The sequence below is a fragment of the Oncorhynchus keta genome, chromosome 35, assembly GCF_023373465.1.
Source record: "Oncorhynchus keta strain PuntledgeMale-10-30-2019 chromosome 35, Oket_V2, whole genome shotgun sequence".
Taxonomy (NCBI): Eukaryota; Metazoa; Chordata; class Actinopteri; order Salmoniformes; family Salmonidae; genus Oncorhynchus; species Oncorhynchus keta.
This window is the reverse complement of record NC_068455.1, coordinates 80373140-80392572: the sequence shown is the minus strand read 5'-3', so window position 1 is coordinate 80392572 and position 19433 is coordinate 80373140. Positions and strand designations below refer to the sequence as shown.

The window sequence follows — 19433 nt, the reverse complement described above, 5'->3', positions numbered from 1 at the left end:
TCCCTTTAAATGCCACAGTATCCCTTTAATGAATCCCACAGTATCCCTTTAATGAATCCCACAGTATCCCTTTAAATCCCACAGTATCCCTTTAAATAACTTTTTTTTAAACAAAAACTGTAAATTACATTAAAAAAAAAGACAACAAAATGAAAAGTGAATATTTAGGAGGAGAGGCAACGCTATGTCTTATAATGTTAATAATAATAATATTCAATATTTAAATCTCAATAAATATATTATGCGACGGAACCATTTGGGATTGTCTTTACACATCGGCTTTTCCATTTAGATCTGCTCACTTGATTTCACTTTGTTGTTCAAAATCACCAGCTACTAATAAATAATTAATTAATTGAATAACAAAATAGAAGTAGATTTTTTTTTCCAGTTACAGAATTTTGACATTGTTTGATATTTGAATATTATACGATAAAATAGAAACTAAATATACTGCCATAAAATATAAAATAGGTGGTTGACGTAAAAATAAAATACAGTACATTTAAAGTAAAAAAATAAAAAAAGTCACTTAAATATTTAAATCATGTTTTATAAATACATATGGTCAAAAGTCAATACTATTCAAGTATCATTATTGCCAAGATATAAAATAAGCGCTAAAGTAAATGAAGTTTTCTTCAGTTTGATCTATAATTCCCTTGTTTACCCGACCTATGGGGTTTGGGTAGATGCTATGTGGGATCCTTAGGACAACCCTACCCTAAAACCCTACCCGTACCTTAACCCCTACCCTTACCTTAACCATCTTCTTAACCCTAAACTTAACCCTCTTCTTAACCGTAAAACAATTTTAAATGTCAACTTCAAACGGGGTGACGTCAGAGTTAGACGTCCGGAGGATCCCACTTAGCATGTACCGTTGCCGCATAGAGTAACACTGTGAGCAGAATGAACGCAGCCCTTCCTGAGTCAACTTAACATATGAATTACAGAATGGCCGCCTTTTGAAAACCAAACAACCCAAAAAACTAAATCAACCAAACATCCAACACAAAAGGTAAAATGTCTCCGTATAACAAACTAGGCACATAGTGGATGTTGTTCACCTCCACATCCCTGTGTTCCCTCCTCTCACACAGCGGGTGATGATGGAGGGATGATCAGAAGAAGGCCGGGTTCTGATTAGGGGGGATATAGAGTCTCTGTGGGGTGGTGGGAGAGAGAGGGTAGGGGAAGGCTCTGGTACAGCCGTATGAGAGGAGACCGGGGCTGTTGGAGACAGGAGGAGGAGAGAGAGAACCGTAGGAGACGGGAGGAAGAGGAGGAGAGAGCGAACCCGGGGAACTACCGTTGAGGAAGGAACAGTCTGAGAGAGGAAGGGATAGAGTAGAGAACAGTTAAAAAATAATAATAATAATAATAATAAATCGGTCAATTGATCGCAAACTTTTATTTTAAAAGATACAGGTCCATAATAATTTCGACATTTAACACTTTTAACCAGGTATAAACGTTAAAAAGTCGTTATTTAAAAAAATCCACAAATAATACTTTCCCCCTAAATCGCATCGCGGACCACATTAAAGGATGCCACCGGTTATGAGTCACTGCTCTAACAAGTGTCAAGGTGTTAAGCGCGTGTTTAATTACTAACCCAGGTTCCAGAGTGCATTCTGGGCTGCCAGCTCCTTAGCGTCCTCCAACACCGTACACACCTTGTCTGGCATGAAGCTACTCCTCGTCGAAGAGATCACGACCTAACAGACACAAACACACACGCGCAGATAGGAGAATTAAAAGGATGCCACCCCCCCCCCCAAAAAAATCTTAGAAATGTAGTTAAATCAGAACATGGTTCAGAGATACAGTATGATCCTAGTGGTCGGCTGTAACTTGGGTTGCTGCCTTTCCAGACTACTTCCTATAGGTCTCCGTATGACGAGGTACATTCATTTAAGCATGGAAACAGTCGTTGTTAATCTGGCTGACACCAGCTCTCAAAAGTCTTTCGTAGACTGCTGTGTAGTCACGTGGGTCAGCCAGACTAGATCGTTGTAGGAATGTTTGTTTTGGTAAATAGTGTGTAGTAGTAGTAAAGGTGGTGAAAATAATGACTGAATAAATGGCAGGGTAGCCTAGCGGTTAGAGCATTGGACGAGTAACCGGAAGGTTGCAAGTTCAAATCCCCGAGCTGACATGGTACAAATCTGTCGTTCTGCCCCTGAACAGGCAGTTAACACACTGTTCCTAGGCCGTCATTGAAAATAAGAATTAGTTCTTAACTGACTTGCCTAGTTAAATAAAGGTAAAATCAAAATGAATGAATGAAAATACTAATTAACAACAAATTAATTATTAATTAATTAATGAGACATATACCCACCTTGTATATGAGCATTAGCTTCCCCTCTTGTCCCAGTGTAGAGTAGAGGTAGTACTCAGGTAGAGCCCAGCTGTTCTTATAGCAGTAGTACTCTAGCAGAGTCACCGCTGAACTAAACTGACCTAGAAACAACATATATAGTCTTATTACAGTATATTATATAGTATTATTAGTAGTAGAGGTAGAGCCCAGCTGTTCTTATAGCAGTAGTACTCTAGCAGAGTCACCGCTGAACTAAACTGACCTAGAAACAACATATATAGTCTTATTACAGTATATTATATAGTATTATTAGTAGTAGAGGTAGTACTCAGGTAGAGCCCAGCTGTTCTTATAGCAGTAGTACTCTAGCAGAGACACCGCTGAACTAAACTGACCTAGTAACAACATATATAGTATTATTACAGTATATTATATAGTATTATTAGTAGTAGAGGTAGTATTCAGGTAGAGCCCAGCTGTTCTTATAGCAGTAGTACTCTAGCAGAGACACCGCTGAACTAAACTGACCTAGTAACAACATATATAGTATTATTACTATAGTATTATTAGTAGTAGAGGTAGTACTCAGGTAGAGCCCAGCTGTTCTTATAGCAGTAGTACTCTAGCAGAGACACCGCTGAACTAAACTGACCTAGTAACAACATATATAGTATTATTACAGTATATTATATAGTATTATTAGTAGTAGAGGTAGTACTCAGGTAGAGCCCAGCTGTTCTTATAGCAGTAGTACTCTAGCAGAGACACCGCTGAACTAAACTGACCTAGTAACAACATATATAGTATTATTACAGTATATTATATAGTATTATTAGTAGTAGAGGTAGTACTCAGGTAGAGCCCAGCTGTTCTTATAGCAGTAGTACTCTAGCAGAGACGCCGCTGAACTAAACTGACCTAGTAACAACATATATAGTATTATTACAGTATATTATATAGTATTATTAGTAGTAGAGGTAGTACTCAGGTAGAGCCCAGCTGTTCTTATAGCAGTAGTACTCTAGCAGAGACACCGCTGAACTAAACTGACCTAGTAACAACATATATACTATTATTACAGTATATTATATAGTATTATTAGTAGTAGAGGTAGTACTCAGGTAGTCCAGCTGTTCTTATAGCAGTAGTACTCTAGCAGAGACGCCGCTGAACTAAACTGACCTAGTAACAACATATATAGTATTATTACAGTATATTATATAGTATTATTAGTAGTAGAGGTAGTACTCAGGTAGAGCCCAGCTGTTCTTATAGCAGTAGTACTCTAGCAGAGACACCGCTGAACTAAACTGACCTAGTAACAACATATATAGTATTATTACAGTATATTATATAGTATTATTAGTAGTAGAGGTAGTACTCAGGTAGAGCACAGCTGTTCTTATAGCAGTAGTACTCTAGCAGAGACACCGCTGAACTAAACTGACCTAGTAACAACATATATAGTATTATTACAGTATATTATATAGTATTATTAGTAGTAGAGGTAGTACTCGGGTAGAGCCCAGCTGTTCTTATAGCAGTAGTACTCTAGCAGAGACACCGCTGAACTAAACTGACCTAGTAACAACATATATAGTATTATTACAGTATATTATATAGTATTATTAGTAGTAGAGGTAGTACTCAGGTAGAGCCCAGCTGTTCTTATAGCAGTAGTACTCTAGCAGAGACACCACTGAACTAAACTGACCTAGTAACAACATATATAGTATTATTACAGTATATTATATAGTATTATTAGTAGTAGAGGTAGTACTCAGGTATAGCCCAGCTGTTCTTATAGCAGTAGTACTCTAGCAGAGACACCGCTGAACTAAACTGACCTAGTAACAACATATATAGTATTATTACAGTATATTATATAGTATTATTAGTAGTAGAGGTAGTACTCAGGTAGAGCCCAGCTGTTCTTATAGCAGTAGTACTCTAGCAGAGACACCGCTGAACTAAACTGACCTAGTAACAACATATATAGTATTATTACAGTATATTATATAGTATTATTAGTAGTAGAGGTAGTACTCAGGTAGAGCCCAGCTGTTCTTATAGCAGTAGTACTCTAGCAGAGACGCCGCTGAACTAAACTGACCTAGTAACAACATATATAGTATTATTACAGTATATATATAGTATTATTAGTAGTAGAGGTAGTACTCAGGTAGAGCCCAGCTGTTCTTATAGCAGTAGTACTCTAGCAGAGACACCGCTGAACTAAACTGACCTAGTAACAACATATATAGTATTATTACAGTATATTATATAGTATTATTAGTAGTAGAGGTAGTACTCAGGTAGAGCCCAGCTGTTCTTATAGCAGTAGTACTCTAGCAGAGACGCCGCTGAACTAAACTGACCTAGTAACAACATATATAGTATTATTACAGTATATTATATAGTATTATTAGTAGTAGAGGTAGTACTCAGGTAGAGCCCAGCTGTTCTTATAGCAGTAGTACTCTAGCAGAGACACCGCTGAACTAAACTGACCTAGAAACAACATATATAGTCTTATTACAGTATATTATATAGTATTATTAGTAGTAGAGGTAGTACTCAGGTAGAGCCCAGCTGTTCTTATAGCAGTAGTACTCTAGCAGAGACACCGCTGAACTAAACTGACCTAGTAACAACATATATAGTCTTATTACAGTATATTATATAGTATTATTAGTAGTAGAGGTAGTACTCAGGTAGAGCTCAGCTGTTCTTATAGCAGTAGTACTCTAGCAGAGTCACCGCTGAACTAAACTGACCTAGAAACAACATATATAGTATTATTACAGTATATTATATAGTATTATTAGTAGTAGAGGTAGAGCCCAGCTGTTCTTATAGCAGTAGTACTCTAGCAGAGACACCGCTGAACTAAACTGACCTAGTAACAACATATATAGTATTATTACAGTATATTATATAGTATTATTAGTAGTAGAGGTAGTACTCAGGTAGAGTCCAGCTGTTCTTATAGCAGTAGTACTCTAGCAGACACCGCTGAACTAAACTGACCTAGTAACAACATATATAGTATTATTACAGTATATTATATAGTATTATCAGTAGTAGAGGTAGAGTCCAGCTGTTCTTATAGCAGTAGTACTCTAGCAGAGACACCGCTGAACTAAACTGACCTAGTAACAACATATATAGTATTATTACAGTATATTATATAGTATTATCAGTAGTAGAGGTAGAGTCCAGCTGTTCTTATAGCAGTAGTACTCTAGCAGAGACGCCGCTGAACTAAACTGACCTAGATTGATAATGGCGCCGGAGGGAATGGCTGCCGTTTCAACGGGCTCCTAACCAATTGTGCTACATTGTGTTCTTCCCTCACATTGTTTGTAACTTATTTTGTACATAATGTTTCTGCCACCGAAAAGAGCGAAAAGAGCTTCTGGACATCAGAACAGCCATTACTCACCTCGAACTGGACAAAGAAATGTTTCTTTAATGAGTCTGACGTGAAGGATATACTGTTGCTCCTGTATTTCAAGGCCTACCCTTCTACCCGTCAAACTCAGTGCCTCTTTGATTGACATCGTGGGAAAATCAAAACAGAATCAGCCAAGTGCAGCTTGCTGTTGCTAGCTAATTTGTCTTATTTAGCTACCTTGCTGTTGCTAGCTAATTTGTCTTATTTAGCTAGCTTGCTGTTGATAGCTAATTTGTCTTATTTAGCTAGCTTGCTGTTGCTAGCTAATTTGTCTTATTTAGCTAGCTTGCTGTTGATAGCTAATTTGTCTTATTTAGCTAGCTTGCTGTTGCTAGCTAATTTGTCTTATTTAGCTAGCTTGCTGTTGATAGCTAATTTGTCTTATTTAGCTAGCTTGCTGTTGATAGCTAATTTGTCTTATTTAGCTAGCTTGCTGTTGCTAGCTAATTTATCTTATTTAGTTAGCTTGCTGTTGCTAGGTAATTTGTCCTGGGATATAAACATTGAGTTGTTATTTTACCTGAAATGCACAAGGTCCTCTACTCGGACAATTAATCCACACATAAAACGGTCAACCCGAATCGTTTCTAGTCATCTCTCCTCCTTCCAGGCCTTTTCATCTTTGAACTTATATGGTGATTGGCATCTAAACTTTCATGGTATTACTATACCGACCGGCAACACGGTTCTTCTTTCAATAACCCACGTGGGTATAACCAATGAGGAGATTGGAGAGGCAGGACTTGCAGCGCGATCTGCGTCAGAAATAGAAAGGACTTCTATTTTAGCCCTTGACAACGCAGATGCTCGTTGACGCACGCAAGCAGTGTGGGTGCAATAATTGAATAACATAGATTTCTAAATTTATTTTGCAACGCTCGCGTGTGGTCAGCCTGTCAGTGTATGTAAACTTCCGACTTCAACTGTAGCCTCGTTACTTTAGTTTATTCAGTAAATATTTTCATAATTCTATTTTCCAAAAACGGTATTGTTGGTTATTAAGGGCTTGTAAGTAAGCTTTTCAAAGTAAGTAACCTGTTGTATTCGGCGCATGTGACAAATTAAAATGTATATTTGACTTGATTTATGAACAACATATAGAGCATTCGGAAAGTATTCAGACCCCTTGACTTTTTCCACATTTTGTGATGTTACAGCCTTATTCTAAAATTGATTAAATAGTTTTCCCCCCTCATCAATCTACACACAATACCCCATAATGACATCACAATACCCCATAATGACATCACAATACCCCATAATGACATCACAATACCCCATAATGAAAGCAAAAACAGGTTTAGATTTTTTTTGCAAATGTATTATAAATAAAAACCTGAAATATGACATTTACATAAGTATTCAGACCCCTCACTCAGTACTTCAGCACCTTTGGCAGCGATTACAGCCTCAAGTATTCTTGGGTACGACGTTAACAAGCTTGGCACACCTGTATTTGGGCAGTTTCTTCCATTCTTCTCTGCAGATCCTCTCAAGCTCTGTCAGGTTGGATGGGGATCGTCGCTGCACAGCTATTTTCAGGTCTCTCCAGAGATGTTTGATCGGGTTCAAATCCTGGCTCTGGCTGGGTCACTCAAGGACATTCAGAGACTTGTTCTGAAGCCACTCCTGCAATGTCTTGGCTGTGTGTTTCGGGTAATTGTCCTGTTGGAAGGTGAACCTTCACCCCAGTCTGAGGACCTGAGTGCTCTGGAACAGGTTTTCATCAAGGATCTCTCTGTACTTTGCTCCGTTTATTTCCCCCTCGAGCCTAACTAGTCTCCCAGTTCTTGCCGGTGAAAAAAATCCCCATAGCATCATGCTGCCACCACCATGCTTCACCGTAGGGATGGTATTGGCCAGGTGATGAGCGGTGCCTGGTTTCCTCCAGACACGACGCTTGGCATTCAGGCCAAAGGTCTGAATACTTACGTAAATAAGATGGTTTTTATTTTTAATAAATTAGCAAACATTTCAAAAAATATATATATATTTTTGCTTTGTCATTATAGAGTATTGTGTGTAGATTGATGATGATTTTAAATCTTTGTGTGTAAGGCTGTGATGTAAACCATTTGGAAAAAGAGAAGGGGTCTGAATACTTTCTGAATGCACTGTATATAATATAATAATATCACAATCATAATATCCTAATATAATATGATCATCACAATCATCATCAGCAGGTTTTCTAAAAAAAATATATATATATATATGGATTTCCTGATTCTGGGAATCTTCTAAACAGGATTTCTAGAAATCATGGGATTTTTTAAAACCAAACTTTCGCAACCCTAATCCTCACCTGGTTTGAGTGACAGCAGGCTGGTGGGGGAGAGACTGGAGCCAGCGAAGATGGGATACACACACCTCTCTACATCCCCTGTTCCTACAGAGATCATTATACATCATATATTACACACACCTCTCTACATCCCCTGTTCCTACAGAGATCATTATACATCATATATTACACACACCTCTCTACATCATTACTGTTCCTATATAGAGATCATTATACATCATATATTACACACACCTCTCTACATCCCCTGTTCCTACAGAGATCATTATACATCATATATTACACACACCTCTCTACATCCCCTGTTCCTACAGAGATCATTATACATCATATATTACACACACCTCTCTACATCATTACTGTTCCTATATAGAGATCATTATATATCATATATTACACACACCTCTCTACATCCCTGTTCCTACAGAGATCATTATACATCATATATTACACACACCTCTCTACATCCCCTGTTCCTACAGAGATCATTATACATCATATATTACACACACCTCTCTACATCATTACTGTTCCTATATAGAGATCATTATACATCATATATTACACACACCTCTCTACATCCCTGTTCCTACAGAGATCATTATACATCATATATTACACACACCTCTCTACATCCCCTGTTCCTATACAGAGATCATTATACATCATATATTACACACACCTCTCTACATCCCCTGTTCCTATATAGAGATCATTATACATCATATATTACACACACCTCTCTACATCCCCTGTTCCTACAGAGATCATTATACATCATATATTACACACACCTCTCTACACCATTACTGTTCCTATATAGAGATTATTATACATCATATATTACACACACCTCTCTACACCATTACTGTTCCTATATAGAGATTATTATACATCATATATTACACACACCTCTCTACATCCCCTGTTCCTACAGAGATCATTATATATCATATATTACACACACCTCTCTACATCCCCTGTTCCTACAGAGATCATTATACATCATATATTACACACCTCTCTACATCCCCTGTTCCTACAGAGATCATTATACATCATATATTACACACACCTCTCTACATCATTACTGTTCCTATATAGAGATTATTATACATCATATATTACACACACCTCTCTACATCCCCTGTTCCTATATAGAGATCATTATACATCATATATTACACACACCTCTCTACATCATTACTGTTCCTATATAGAGATCATTATACATCATATATTACACACACCTCTCTACACCATTACTGTTCCTATATAGAGATCATTATACATCATATATTACACACACTCTCTACATCCCCTGTTCCTATATAGAGATTATTATACATCATATATTACACACACCTCTCTACATCATTACTGTTCCTACAGAGATCATTATACATCATATATTACACACACCTCTCTACACCATTACTGTTCCTATATAGAGATCATTATACATCATATATTACACACACCTCTCTACATCATTACTGTTCCTATATAGAGATCATTATACATCATATATTACACACACCTCTCTACATCCCCTGTTCCTATATAGAGATCATTATACATCATATATTACACACACCTCTCTACATCATTACTGTTCCTATATAGAGATCATTATACATCATATATTACACACACCTCTCTACATCCCCTGTTCCTACAGAGATCATTATACATCATATATTACACACACCTCTCTACACCATTACTGTTCCTATATAGAGATCATTATACATCATATATTACACACACCTCTCTACATCCCCTGTTCCTACAGAGATCATTATACATCATATATTACACACACCTCTCTACATCCCCTGTTCCTACAGAGATCATTATACATCATATATTACACACACCTCTCTACATCATTACTGTTCCTATATAGAGATCATTATACATCATATATTACACACACCTCTCTACATCCCCTGTTCCTACAGAGATCATTATACATCATATATTACACACACCTCTCTACACCATTACTGTTCCTATATAGAGATTATACATCATATATTACACACACCTCTCTACACCATTACTGTTCCTATATAGAGATCATTATACATCATATATTACACACACCTCTCTACACCATTACTGTTCCTATATAGAGATCATTATACATCATATATTACACACACCTCTCTACATCATTACTGTTCATATATAGAGATCATTATACATCATATATTACACACACCTCTCTACACCATTACTGTTCCTATATAGAGATTATACATCATATATTACACACACCTCTCTACACCATTACTGTTCCTATATAGAGATCATTATACATCATATATTACACACACCTCTCTACATCATTACTGTTCCTATATAGAGATCATTATACATCATATATTACACACACCTCTCTACACCATTACTGTTCCTATATAGAGATTATACATCATATATTACACACACCTCTCTACATCATTACTGTTCATATATAGAGATCATTATACATCATATATTACACACCTCTCTACATCCCCTGTTCCTACAGAGATCATTATACATCATATATTACACACACTCTCTACATCATTACTGTTCCTATATAGAGATTATACATCATATATTACACACACTCTCTACACCATTACTGTTCCTATATAGAGATTATTATACATCATATATTACACACACCTCTCTACACCATTACTGTTCATATATAGAGATCATTATACATCATATATTACACACACCTCTCTACATCATTACTGTTCCTACAGAGATCATTATACATCATATATTACACACACCTCTCTACATCATTACTGTTCATATATAGAGATCATTATACATCATATATTACACACACCTCTCTACATCATTACTGTTCCTACAGAGATCATTATACATCATATATTACACACACCTCTCTACACCATTACTGTTCCTATATAGAGATTATACATCATATATTACACACACCTCTCTACATCATTACTGTTCCTATATAGAGATTATTATACATCATATATTACACACACTCTCTACATCCCCTGTTCCTACAGAGATCATTATATATCATATATTACACACACCTCTCTACATCCCCTGTTCCTACAGAGATCATTATACATCATATATTACACACACCTCTCTACATCATTACTGTTCCTATATAGAGATTATTATACATCATATATTACACACACCTCTCTACATCCCCTGTTCCTATATAGAGATCATTATACATCATATATTACACACACCTCTCTACATCATTACTGTTCCTATATAGAGATCATTATACATCATATATTACACACACTCTCTACACCATTACTGTTCCTATATAGAGATCATTATACATCATATATTACACACACCTCTCTACATCCCCTGTTCCTATATAGAGATTATTATACATCATATATTACACACCTCTCTACATCATTACTGTTCCTACAGAGATCATTATACATCATATATTACACACACCTCTCTACATTATTACTGTTCCTATATAGAGATCATTATACATCATATATTACACACACCTCTCTACATCATTACTGTTCCTATATAGAGATCATTATACATCATATATTACACACACCTCTCTACATCCCCTGTTCCTATAGAGATCATTATACATCATATATTACACACACCTCTCCACATCATTACTGTTCCTATATAGAGATCATTATACATAATATATTACACACACCTCTCTACATCCCCTGTTCCTACAGAGATCATTATACATCATATATTACACACACCTCTCTACATCATTACTGTTCCTATATAGAGATCATTATACATCATATATTACACACACCTCTCTACATCCCCTGTTCCTACAGAGATCATTATACATCATATATTACACACACCTCTCTACATCATTACTGTTCCTATATAGAGATTATACATCATATATTACACACCTCTCTACACCATTACTGTTCCTATATAGAGATTATTATACATCATATATTACACACACCTCTCTACATCATTACTGTTCATATATAGAGATCATTATACATCATATATTACACACACCTCTCTACATCATTACTGTTCCTACAGAGATCATTATACATCATATATTACACACACCTCTCTACACCATTACTGTTCCTATATAGAGATTATACATCATATATTACACACACCTCTCTACATCATTACTGTTCCTATATAGAGATTATTATACATCATATATTACACACACCTCTCTACACCATTACTGTTCCTATATAGAGATTATACATCATATATTACACACACCTCTCTACATCATTACTGTTCCTATATAGAGATTATTATACATCATATATTACACACACCTCTCTACATCATTACTGTTCCTATATAGAGATTATTATACATCATATATTACACACACCTCTCTACACCATTACTGTTCCTATATAGAGATCATTATACATCATATATTACACACACCTCTCTACATTATTACTGTTCCTACAGAGATCATTATACATCATATATTACACACACCTCTCTACATCCCCTGTTCCTACAGAGATCATTATACATCATATATTACACACACTCTCTACATCATTACTGTTCCTATAGAGATCATTATACATCATATATTACACACACCTCTCTACACCATTACTGTTCCTATATAGAGATCATTATACATCATATATTTCACACACCTCTCTACATTATTACTGTTCCTATATAGAGATCATTATACATCATATATTACACACACCTCTCTACACCATTACTGTTCCTATATAGAGATCATTATACATCATATATTACACACCTCTCTACATCCCCTGTTCCTACAGAGATCATTATACATCATATATTACACACACCTCTACATCATTACTGTTCCTACAGAGATCATTATACATCATATATTACACACACTCTCTACATCATTACTGTTCCTATATAGAGATCATTATACATCATATATTACACACACCTCTCTACACCATTACTGTTCCTATATAGAGATCATTATACATCATATATTACACACACCTCTCTACACCATTACTGTTCCTATATAGAGATCATTATACATCATATATTACACACACCTCTCTACACCATTACTGTTCCTATATAGAGATCATTATACATCATATATTACACACCTCTCTACATCATTACTGTTCATATATAGAGATCATTATACATCATATATTACACACCTCTCTACACCATTACTGTTCCTATATAGAGATTATACATCATATATTACACACCTCTCTACACCATTACTGTTCCTATATAGAGATCATTATACATCATATATTACACACACCTCTCTACATCATTACTGTTCCTATATAGAGATCATTATACATCATATATTACACACACCTCTCTACACCATTACTGTTCCTATATAGAGATTATACATCATATATTACACACACCTCTCTACATCATTACTGTTCATATATAGAGATCATTATACATCATATATTACACACACCTCTCTACATCCCCTGTTCCTACAGAGATCATTATACATCATATATTACACACACCTCTCTACATCATTACTGTTCCTATATAGAGATTATACATCATATATTACACACACCTCTCTACATCATTACTGTTCCTACAGAGATCATTATACATCATATATTACACACACCTCTCTACACCATTACTGTTCCTATATAGAGATTATACATCATATATTACACACACCTCTCTACATCATTACTGTTCCTATATAGAGATTATTATACATCATATATTACACACCTCTCTACATCATTACTGTTCCTATATAGAGATTATACATCATATATTACACACACCTCTCTACACCATTACTGTTCCTATATAGAGATCATTATACATCATATATTACACACACCTCTCTACATCCCCTGTTCCTACAGAGATCATTATACATCATATATTACACACACCTCTCTACATCATTACTGTTCCTATAGAGATCATTATACATCATATATTACACACACCTCTCTACATCATTACTGTTCCTATATAGAGATCATTATACATCATATATTACACACACCTCTCTACATTATTACTGTTCCTATATAGAGATCATTATACATCATATATTACACACACCTCTCTACATCATTACTGTTCCTATATAGAGATCATTATACATCATATATTACACACACCTCTCTACATCCCCTGTTCCTACAGAGATCATTATACATCATATATTACACACACCTCTACATCATTACTGTTCCTACAGAGATCATTATACATCATATATTACACACACCTCTCTACATCATTACTGTTCCTATATAGAGATTATACATCATATATTACACACACCTCTCTACATCATTACTGTTCCTATATAGAGATCATTATACATCATATATTACACACACCTCTCTACACCATTACTGTTCCTATATAGAGATCATTATACATCATATATTACACACACCTCTCTACACCATTACTGTTCCTATATAGAGATCATTATACATCATATATTACACACACCTCTCTACATCATTACTGTTCCTACAGAGATCATTATACATCATATATTACACACACCTCTCTACACCATTACTGTTCCTACAGAGATCATTATACATCATATATTACACACCTCTCTACACCATTACTGTTCCTATATAGAGATTATACATCATATATTACACACCTCTCTACATCATTACTGTTCCTATATAGAGATCATTATACATCATATATTACACACCTCTCTACACCATTACTGTTCCTATATAGAGATCATTATACATCATATATTACACACACCTCTCTACACCATTACTGTTCCTATATAGAGATTATTATACATCATATATTACACACACCTCTCTACACCATTACTGTTCCTATATAGAGATTATTATACATCATATATTACACACACCTCTCTACACCCCCTGTTCCTACAGAGATCATTATACATCATATATTACACACACCTCTCTACATCCCCTGTTCCTATATAGAGATTATTATACATCATATATTACACACACCTCTCTACATCATTACTGTTCCTACAGAGATCATTATACATCATATATTACACACACCTCTCTACATCATTACTGTTCCTATATAGAGATCATTATACATCATATATTACACACACCTCTCTACATCATTACTGTTCCTACAGAGATCATTATACATCATATATTACACACACCTCTCTACATCCCCTGTTCCTACAGAGATCATTATACATCATATATTACACACACCTCTCTACATCATTACTGTTCCTACAGAGATCATTATATATCATATATTACACACACCTCTCTACATCCCTGTTCCTACAGAGATCATTATACATCATATATTACACACACCTCTCTACACCATTACTGTTCCTACAGAGATCATTATACATCATATATTACACACACCTCTCTACACCCCTATTCCTATATAGAGATCATTATACATCATATATTACACACACCTCTCTACACCATTACTGTTCCTACAGAGATCATTATACATCATATATTACACACCTCTCTACACCATTACTGTTCCTATATAGAGATCATTATACATCATATATTACACACACCTCTCTACACCATTACTGTTCCTATATAGAGATCATTATACATCATATATTACACACACCTCTCTACATCATTACTGTTCCTACAGAGATCATTATACATCATATATTACACACACCTCTCTACATCATTACTGTTCCTATATAGAGATTATTATACATCATATATTACACACACCTCTCTACACCATTACTGTTCCTATATAGAGATTATTATACATCATATATTACACACACTCTCTACATCATTACTGTTCCTATATAGAGATCATTATACATCATATATTACACACACCTCTCTACACCATTACTGTTCCTATATAGAGATCATTATACATCATATATTACACACACCTCTCTACATCATTACTGTTCCTACAGAGATCATTATACATCATATATTACACACACCTCTCTACACCATTACTGTTCCTATATAGAGATCATTATACATCATATATTACACACACCTCTCTACATCCCTGTTCCTATATAGAGATCATTATACATCATATATTACACACCTCTCTACATCATTACTGTTCCTATATAGAGATCATTATACATCATATATTACACACACCTCTCTACACCATTACTGTTCCTATATAGAGATTATACATCATATATTACACACACCTCTCTACATCATTACTGTTCCTACATAGAGATCATTATACATCATATATTACACACACCTCTCTACATCATTACTGTTCCTATATAGAGATCATTATACATCATATATTACACACACCTCTCTACATCATTACTGTTCCTATATAGAGATTATTATACATCATATATTACACACCTCTCTACATCATTACTGTTCCTATATAGAGATTATTATACATCATATATTACACACACCTCTCTACATCATTACTGTTCCTATATAGAGATTATACATCATATATTACACACACCTCTCTACATCCCCTGTTCCTACAGAGATTATTATACATCATATATTACACACCTCTCCATATCCCTGTTCCTACAGAGATCATTATACATCATATATTACACACACCTCTCTACATCCCCTGTTCCTACAGAGATCATTATACATCATATATTACACACACCTCTCTACATCCCCTGTTCCTACAGAGATCATTATACATCATATATTACACACACCTCTCTACATCCCCTGTTCCTATATAGAGATTATTATACATCATATATTACACACACCTCTCCACATCATTACTGTTCCTACAGAGATCATTATACATCATATATTACACACACCTCTCTACATCCCCTGTTCCTATATAGAGATTATTATACATCATATATTACACACACCTCTCTACATCCCCTGTTCCTACAGAGATTATTATACATCATATATTACACACACCTCTCTACATCATTACTGTTCCTACAGAGATCATTATACATCATATATTACACACACCTCTCTACATCCCCTGTTCCTACAGAGATCATTATACATCATATATTACACACACCTCTCTACATCATTACTGTTCCTATATAGAGATCATTATACATCATATATTACACACACCTCTCTACATCATTACTGTTCCTATATAGAGATCATTATACATCATATATTACACACACCTCTCTACATCCCTGTTCCTACAGAGATCATTATACATCATATATTACACACACCTCTCTACATCCCCTGTTCCTACAGAGATCATTATACATCATATATTACACACCTCTCTACATCATTACTGTTCCTATATAGAGATCATTATACATCATATATTACACACACCTCTCTACATCCCTGTTCCTATATAGAGATTATTATACATCATATATTACACACACCTCTCTACATCCCCTGTTCCTATATAGAGATCATTATACATCATATATTACACACACTCTCTACATCCCCTGTTCCTATATAGAGATTATTATACATCATATATTACACACACCTCTCTACATCATTACTGTTCCTATATAGAGATCATTATACATCATATATTACACACCTCTCTACATCCACTGTTCCTACAGAGATCATTATACATCATATATTACACACACCTCTCCACACCATTACTGTTCCTATATAGAGATCATTATACATCATATATTACACACCTCTCTACATCCCCTGTTCCTACAGAGATCATTATACATCATATATTACACACACCTCTCTACATCATTACTGTTCCTACATAGAGATCATTATACATCATATATTACACACACCTCTCTACATCCCCTGTTCCTACATAGAGATCATTATACATCATATATTACACACACCTCTCTACATCATTACTGTTCCTATATAGAGATTATTATACATCATATATTACACACACTCTCTACATCATTACTGTTCCTATATAGAGATCATTATACATCATATATTACACACACCTCTCCACATCATTACTGTTCCTATATAGAGATCATTATACATCATATATTACACACAACCTGTTCCTACAGACTGACCACCTTCATCATCATCATCATATATTACACACAACCTGTTCCTACAGACAGACCACCTTCATCATCATCATCATCATATATTACACACAACCTGTTCCTACAGACAGACCACCTTCATCATCATCATCATATATTACACACAACCTGTTCCTACAGACAGACCACCTTCATCATCATCATCATATATTACACACAACCTGTTCCTACAGACTGACCACCTTCATCATCATCATCATCATATATTACACACAACCTGTTCCTACAGACTGACCACCTTCATCATCATCATCATCATATATTACACACAACCTGTTCCTAGAGACCACCTTCATCATCATCATCATCATATATTACACACAACCTGTTCCTACAGACAGACCACCTTCATCATCATCATCATCATCATATATTACACACAACCTGTTCCTACAGACTGACCACCTTCATCCTCATCATCATCATCATATATCACACACAACCTGTTCCTAGAGACCACCTTCATCATCATCATCATCATATATTACACACAACCTGTTCCTACAGACAGACCACCTTCATCATCATCATCATCATCATCATATATTACACACAACCTGTTCCTACAGGCTGACCACCTTCATCATCATCATCATCATATATTACACACAACCTGTTCCTACAGATGACCACCTTCATCATCATCATCATATATTACACACAACCTGTTCCTACAGACAGACCACCTTCATCATCATCATCATCATCATATATTACACACAACCTGTTCCTACAGACTGACCACCTTCATCATCATCATCATATATTACACACAACCTGTTCCTACAGACAGACCACCTTCATCATCATCATCATCATCATATATTACACACAACCTGTTCCTAGAGACAGACCACCTTCATCATCATCATCATCATCATATATTACACACAACCTGTTCCTACAGACAGACCACCTTCATCATCATATATTACACACAACCTGTTCCTACAGACAGACCACCTTCATCATCATCATCATCATATATTACACACAACCTGTTCCTACAGACTGACCACCTTCATCATCATCATCATCATATATTACACACAACCTGTTCCTACAGACAGACCACCTTCATCATCATCATCATTTATTACACACGACCTGTTCCTACAGACTGACCATCTTCATCATCATCATCATTTATTACACACAACCTGTTCCTAGAGACCACCTTCATCATCATATAATACACACAACTTGTTCCTACAGACAGACCACCTTCATCATCATCATC

At 35.3% G+C, this 19433-nt stretch overlaps 1 protein-coding gene across 1 annotated transcript in view; it reads right to left on the bottom strand.

Annotated features, from left to right (window-relative positions):
* Positions 1-396: 396 nt before the first annotated feature.
* rbm46 (RNA binding motif protein 46) overlaps positions 397-19433 on the bottom strand; it is a 48044-nt gene continuing 29007 nt past the window's right edge. Inside the window, exons 12-15 of the mRNA XM_052495718.1 lie at positions 8092-8175; positions 2348-2469; positions 1619-1721; positions 397-1330 (exon numbers count right to left, since the gene is read on the bottom strand). Coding sequence (XP_052351678.1) covers positions 1125-1330; positions 1619-1721; positions 2348-2469; positions 8092-8175 — 515 coding nt within the window. The 3' untranslated portion in view covers positions 397-1124. The remainder of the gene's footprint in view (positions 1331-1618; positions 1722-2347; positions 2470-8091; positions 8176-19433) is intronic.